The sequence below is a fragment of the Cyprinodon tularosa genome, unplaced genomic scaffold, assembly GCF_016077235.1.
Source record: "Cyprinodon tularosa strain WSP-4 unplaced genomic scaffold, ASM1607723v1 ctg313, whole genome shotgun sequence".
Taxonomy (NCBI): Eukaryota; Metazoa; Chordata; class Actinopteri; order Cyprinodontiformes; family Cyprinodontidae; genus Cyprinodon; species Cyprinodon tularosa.
Genome location: NW_024039023.1, coordinates 370,039 through 377,798, shown reverse-complemented (window position 1 = coordinate 377,798; position 7,760 = coordinate 370,039). Strand labels below are relative to the sequence as shown.

Below are 7,760 nucleotides of genomic sequence, written 5' to 3'. Positions count from 1 at the left end.
AGCTTTTGCCTAACAGTAAATTATACTGTAGAAAATATATAAACATAAACGTATTAAACTATTGTGAAGAAAAAGATAAACCAAAGAAAATAATAGTTTTTATTTATTTTTACTTCGGCTTAAAAATTCAGCTCTTTCTCAGAGGAGTCACCATGGGTGGAACAAACAGCAGAACAGAAACCAAGAATATAGCTAGATCATTATTGCTGCAGAATCCACATGTATGCTACAGTTCTGTGCATGTTGAGGGGGTGTTTCTCGGACTAACACTCCCACGGGGAAACAGCGAATGACACAAAGAGCAGGGAACTAACAAACAGAAAGCAGTGACATTCCCTTTTGAGAAGAGAGCACTGTTTGTTCTACCGCTAAGCAAAAACATGAGAAAACTTTGGATTCTCCTTCTTCTTTTTGCTCTGTTTATACATGGGACGCTTCAAAAAAATGGTAAGAAATACATTTTTGTTTTAAATTCATTATAAAGTACAGTTTGATTGTGAGGGAAAATATTACTGAATGACACTACCAATATAAGATGCATGTTGCTGATAGACTTTCATGTTAAGAAACTACTTAAAGATATTAACGCATTTACCAGCTTTATTTAAAAAAAAAAATAACAGGAGTTCAGAGTAAAAATTTTAAGTAAACTCTTGGTTTAGACAATTATTTTATAGTTTCTGGCATATTCTGTCCTCTTACCTATTTTTTCTGAGAATAACATCAAATGTAAATGGATCAACCTTTAGTAAACTTCTGTTGTTCTTAATAACTCGATCTGTCTCTATTTATACAGCACTTCTCCTTTAAGGGCAACATAAAGTACTTCAGGTGAAATAAAAAGGAAAGTATGACAAAGGAAAACAGACAACGACTTATGAGAAAGACAAGCCTAAGCATGAAAATAAATATTTTCTGGAATGTGTAATAGAAAAGAATGATGTTCGTGTCATGAAGAGGCTACAACTCCTAAGAAGCTTGGACTCTAAAGTTGTCATAGGACTGATAAAACATAAATCAAGAAGTATAAATAGATACATAATCTATGTATTTAATTCAAATAGCTGGTATGGAAATAATACAATAAAACAAATTATTCAGTACATCCATTTATTTGAATCAATAAAAAGTGAACATCAAAGTTACATTTAATTTCTATTATAGTTAAATGAAATTACCTTTAAAAATCATTTTAATTTCTAATAATCATTTAAACACTGAGGGTGAAAGGTTTGCATTGAAAAACAACAGCAGCCTCTAGAGACGATATCAGCCATCTGCAATCTTATAAGTTATTTTTGTGTTTATTTTTTGAAGTTTTAAAGCAAATACATGTTAGATAAAGCAAAAATTATTATTGAATGTCTGAACAGAAACTCGTTTTGTTGCAGGGAGAAAGACATCAAAAGCCAAGCAAAACAAAACCAAGAGAGATTTCCCCATGCCCAGAGTCTTTAAAGGAGTCCCTCTGACAAAGTCTCCCCTCCAAGGGACACAAGCTCCTAATTCAACTATCTCTCCAGCTCTGGGGTCCATCAACGAAATTGCTGCAGGGTACCTCAAAGGGCCCCTGAGCACCAGAGCTTTCCCCATCATTTATTTGGGGCTGGTAATCGTCGGCATCCCAGCCAACCTCACCATCCTGTGTTTACTCCTGACCAAAGTCAGAAAAGTGTCGTCGGCCATCCTCTACTGCAGCCTGGCTGTCTCTGATCTATTCCTCCTCGTCTCCCTCCTTTTCAAGTCTCACTACCATCTCCTTGGAAACCACTGGGTGCTCGGAGAGGCTGCCTGTCGAGCCGTTACGGCCTGTTTCTACGGTAACCTCTACTGCTCTGCCCTGACGTTGGCCTGTATTGCCGTCAAGCGCTACATGGCCGTGGTGCACCCGTTCATATACAAAACACTACCAAAGCTGAAGAGTACAGCCTTGGTCGTCCTGGCTGTGTGGGGGGTGTTTGTTGCAGCCATCATCCCTGAGCTCTTGGTCCAGCAGACCTTTTGGCTTCCCCAGCTGAACCGCACCTCCTGCCATGATGTGTTGCCTCTGGATTACAACTCTCATGCAGTCCTGCTGTTTTCCAACCTGATTCTGACGGTTCTGTGCCTTCTGCTGCCGATGGTGGTCACCTTCGTGTGCTTCATCAAAATCTTCAGAGCTCTTAACCAGTCACACTATGACTGGGCCATGTACATCAAATCCAGTTCGCTGGTGTTTACTATCTTTCTAGTGTGTTTCCTTCCTGTCGGGGTTCTGCACTTCCTACATTATGTTTGTCTGTTTTTTAATTTAACAGACAGTCTCTACATATACTTTAACACAGCAGTGTGCCTCTGCTGCATCCATGCTTGTCTGGACCCCTTCTTCTTTATCCTCATGTCCAAATCTACTGGCAGTAAAATGTACTTCCTAAGTTTTAAAGGTAAAAGCTTCAGCATATCGATTTAAAAAAAGACTCTGTGTTTAACAAAACTAAGAAACTGTGAAACTCTCTTTTGTGGCTGGTACCCAAAGAGGAAGTACTGTGGTACAGTTTGAAGCACTGGTCTTGAACTTTACTGCTTTAAATATGGCACTTTTTTATATAAATAAATGTTTGCAACAGATTGACGTAATGGAAAGAAGCTGGAAATAAACATGTACATACCCTGATCTTCATGAACTTAACTGATTTGAAGTTAGAATTAGTAAATAAAGTAACTGAACCCAGAAGCAACATTAAAAGATAATTATTTAATAAATAATAAAAAGTTACCAGAGCAAATTGTTCCCCAAATAAAAGTAAATATGACCTAAGCCAAATTTTACTTTCAGTAAAAGTCACTTAGTTACTTTAATGTAACCAATAAGAAATCCTTCTGGTCCATTTCATAAAAGAAAAGATGAGATACAGGCCTTAAGCTGTTAATCAATAATCAACAGCTGCAAAAAATACAAGGAGAAATAAAAATCCTGGGAACAAAATCAACACCTTTGAACCAACGATTGTATAATACGTTAAAATAAATGACCTGTACTTGTATAGCACTTTATGTTGCTTCTCTATTTCTGAGTTATTCAATTACCCATTTAAACTTTATAGACGTTCTAATGCTGACATATGTTAAGTTGTGTTTTAGATTTTAATTTGAGTTACATTGCTCATAAATGGCAAATTTGTGCCTGACATTTATGTAGATAAAAAAACAGACTGTGAAGCATCCTGAGAAGGTCTGGCTCCCAAAGGTCCAGCTCCTCCACTGGGTGCACAATCTGCCCCCCACCAAGCCAGCTGCTTAGAAACTTCTGTCTTTGGTAATAAAGAGATACGCAGCCTGATGGGTTTTTTTTAAGTAAAGCTGGCATGCTAAACACATAAAATAAAAGCTGCAGAGTGTAAGCTAGCTTAGTTGGTCAATAGATTGTCAGATTAGATTTGTCAACACTTATGGCAGAAGATATTTTTTCTATATTTTTGAAATATAAAAGGTCATTAATATAAATGCATAAAATAGGATTTTGAAATAATGCATTTGAAGGAGTTAATACATTCTAACCTTTTTTTTTTTGCTGTCCCATGTCATGTGGCTGCAGTTTCAGATTATTAGAAAACACTTCAAATTTAAAATGCTGGGTTACAGACAGTGGTCATTTGACTAGATCATTTTTTCTATTTTACTACTTAGGTCTAAAGTTTCTACTGCTGCCTTGTTTGTCATTAACTTCTATTGTACCTACATTACTTGCGTCTAAGCCATATGAAGAACTAGTACAATCTACTCATTTTGTTTTTGCTTCACTTGTTTCTTTTGCATTTTTATTTTTGTGAAGCAGTCATTCTACCTTAATGTGAAAGATTATTTTCTTTTGAACCTTACAAAACCTGTTGCCTATTGATTATATTTTAATAAATGGTAAGTTTTGACTTTTCAAAGCTTTGTGGTTTGCTTTAGAATTTGCTGCAAAAGAAACGTAATAAAGGGACACAGCGGACTTTGTGACCCAAGGAGTTGACGCATATGAGTTTTTTAAATGTATTCCTCAGGTCGATATATAGCGCTTGACAATATTAGGGTGGCCATATTTTCATTTGGGAAAACCAGGACACCTTGGAGCGGGGGGGGGGGGGGGGGTTGAAAGGTTTGCTCCGTGATGAGAGGAAATTTTACTTGTTACTAGTTGTTTTAATGGTTATAGAGTCAGATATGTGGCGGTAATGTTTGATTTATCTAAAGGTTTTAATCTGTTACTGTGTAAATGGGTTTGGCTGTAATTTAAGGACAGATTCTACTATATCTGCAGAGTGGGGACTATAAATCTGATAGGAGTTTAATTTTTTTATTGTTGTTTTGCACAATATGCTTAACTAAGTATTTTTTTGTTGTTGAATATTAGAGATTTTGCAGATACATTTTGTAGATACATTGTTTAGACTTACCTATATATTTCTAACCCTTTTATAGAATAGAATAGAAAATCCCTTTATTGTCCCACAATGGGCAAATTTACAGCAGCAGAAAGATTATTGAAAATGGTCACACAAATGTGGATCTTAGAAAAATGTATAAGAATAACATAATAGGGAAGAGTTCAAATATAAAAAATAAAATTCTGTAAAGTGTTTTAACAATACAAAACTGGAGAATTAATAACCAATATGCAGCTATGGACATTTTTACAGTGATGGATATTTGAAAATAGCAGCAACATCAGAGATGTGCAGAATGACAGCAGCATTTTATTTAACTGACTAAGGTTTATATCATTACATTTGATTTGATTTGTTCCTGCTCCCGGTGGTTGGAACCTTTATTCCACTCTGGATTCTTGTGAGTGTAGTTTTTGTTCACTTTAACTTTTTAAAAAATAAATAAATAAACAAACAGTTTTGAAAACCTCGGTATTCATTCTTTTCCTGCTTTGTGTGTCAACTTTCACGGTTGCTAAGCAACAGAGCATACGGCGGTAAAACCCGCTGAAGGGAGAACCTGTTCGAATTCACAGCCAAAACTCTTCCGGCCTCCTTATTTTCAAGGACTTCGAAGGATCCAGTCTAGGTAGACCGCGTCCTTGGAGGATGCGTCCTAGGTTTTCGAACAGAGCCTTAAGAACAGGGCTGCCCGCACTGACGCGGCTCAGGGATTACGTCACACGGAGCGTTGTGCGCAGTGAAATCAGGACATTTCCTTACTTTCTAAAAAAAAACCCGGGACGCCCGGGACAGGACGTGAAATACGGATATGTCCCGGGAAATACGGACGTTTGGTCACCCTAGACAATATCAATGCTACAAGTAATACTCCCTTCATGTAATAGTGCCTTTGTAAGTTGGAAGAAGACGCACCGTTGCTGGCAAAGTCATGTGAACTGGAAGAGCTTAACGCTTTACAGCCACAGGCTCTTATATCGTCATGGACCTAAGGGTTTTCCTCGACTATTTTTCAAACTGCTTGACTACTGGTCATGGCTGAGGCAAGGAAAAAGTTTAAACTTTCCAAGGAGGCTAAAAAGAAAAAACGTGTAAGGGATTGTGCGCAAGGACTAAAAAGAGTCGATCTTGGAAAGAATGGCGCAGGCTGAAAGAAGAAGCTGGATGTAAAACTGATTCTCTTTTCTTAACTTTATTATTTAGACTGGTAAGTTAAAACTTACTATACAGTCATATATATTTTCCTCATTATTTTCCTCAGTTGGCAAAAAGAGCTCCTTGTCAGCAGTTTTGAGTGGTGCTCTAAGGACAATGCTTTGTCAAAGATAACATCTATGCTCCTAGGGCTTAATTTAGTGTAGAAACTCAAGTCGCCCAGATACTGGTCAATACCTGGGGTAGCATCATCAGGGGCAATCACCAGCACCCTTTGTTCTATCTTAGTTTAGTTGCAGGGAATTTGCACCAAGTCATTGTTTAACTTGCCCAAGACATTTCAGCAGAGAGCTTAAAGGAATAGTACACCCAAAACATGATTAGCCTTCATTTTCTACTCACCCCCATGCTGAACAACACTCTGAAGTACTTTTTTGATATCTCAAATGCATCTGGAGATCTGGGAGGCTTGCTGTCTGCTGACATTCAAATAATGGAGGTCTATGGCGCCCGAGGCAGAAAGGTCCATAAAAGTCCACAAAAAACGTGTCAATATTCCTCCATACTGCTCGTCCAATGTATTCCAAGTGTCCTGAGTGGGTAGCATCCAGAATTTACTCGAAACGAAGTCATTTAGAATGTTTTTAGAGCCTAAACAGTAGTGTATAGGATTTCCTAAAAGCGCGTTCACGAGTCTACGGAAACCGCGGCAGACCAAACCAGATGAAAGTGCGCATTCAGCTCGGCAAAGAACTCATGCTCTTCCTCAACACTGAAGTCCTCAGACATTTTTCTTTCGTTGTTTCTTTCTTTGCACAGGTAAACAGCACATTTCTTCTTCTACGCTTTATTGGCAGAGCAGACGCTGAATGCGCACTTTCATCTGGTTTGGTCTGCCGCGGTTTCCGTAGACTCGTGAACGCGAAAATGAAGGCTAATCATGTTTTGGGTGTACTATTCCTTTAACTTCTGTACCTCTGAGCATTGTATCGTCGTCTGGCCGGCCTGCCCTGGCGGCACTCTCCAGAGAGCAGCAGCATTTGTCACGCCATCCGGGCTCAACCTGGACACCTAGTGGAGTCCCCATTTAAAAACACTGGAGGCTGGCTGGCTGATCGTTGAGTTTTACGACAGTGCTGTGGTGCTTGTGGCCACAAGGGGCGCTAGATGTTATAATTAGAGGTATTGTGCCCTTAGGGGCCAAAAGTTACACCGTGGGCCTTTAAGTTTCTGAGTCAAATGAGGGACATTAGCCAACCACAGACAGCCGAAGCTTAATGCAGCAACAGTCGCATAGAGGAGCTCTTCAGAGAATTTATGCTTTGGTACAGAGCTCTTGAGATGAGAAGAAAAAACTAAAATATCGATACACTAAAGGTTTTTCACTTTCTATCACATTACATCCAATGGCTAGATACAAATTTTATTTAGATTTTATGGGATTGATCAACACAAAATTATGCATAGCTATAGCTATAGCTATGAAACTTTTTGCAACCTATATTTAAAAAGTTTTGTGTTTACCTTGCAGCTGTCATAAGAATTGCTCCCCACAGTTTCAAACGTTGCCTTTAAGCAAGAGTTGAATGTGGTTAACATGGTTTGATCTGAGCCATGAATGTCAGACTCATTTTCAGAGTTCAACATCAAGTCATTAGACAGGCCTCCTGGAGCTGTATAATAGAAACTATCAATTTTATCATTTAAAGCCACTGTGTGTAACTTTCGACCCAAATATTAGCTTCATATGAAATATATTAAGAGAGCTAACAAAGCTAAAAGTTGCTCTAAGTCAGCAAACCAGCTGGGATACTGACATGATTAGACATGTTTTTAGATCTCTGATAAAATTAAATCTAAAGGGATGAATGTGGCCTTGTCTTTCCAGGTAATTCCAGGAGTTTTTAATGTACTGCTCCAAAATTTTATTTTGTGGGTTACAGAAACTTTACTGAAAACCTGAAATTCAATGTCTTTGAAAATTATAAGATGACATAGAACAACATTATCTGGGACCTTTGCATGGATTACTGGCATGGAGGTTGTAGCATTGCTATAAAAGCTAAGGTTAGATTCCCAGTGGGGCTCAGCACTAGGAAGCCTAGGCAGAAGTTCAACTGAATAAATTAGATCACCTACCCTAATGCAATCAGAGGCTTGTCCATCTGTGAAGCAGCCAACCAGCATTCAACTGCA

General features: G+C 38.2%; 1 protein-coding gene across 1 annotated transcript; it reads left to right on the top strand.

The window, feature by feature from the left end:
• Positions 1-217: 217 nt before the first annotated feature.
• Positions 218-3,187, top strand: LOC119788265 (proteinase-activated receptor 3). Its single transcript, XM_038292490.1, has 2 exons — positions 218-447; positions 1,392-3,187. The coding sequence occupies exons 1-2, from the start codon at positions 381-383 to the stop codon at positions 2,447-2,449; spliced, it is 1,125 nt and encodes a 374-aa protein (XP_038148418.1). The 5' UTR covers positions 218-380; the 3' UTR covers positions 2,450-3,187.
• Positions 3,188-7,760: the final 4,573 nt, after the last annotated feature.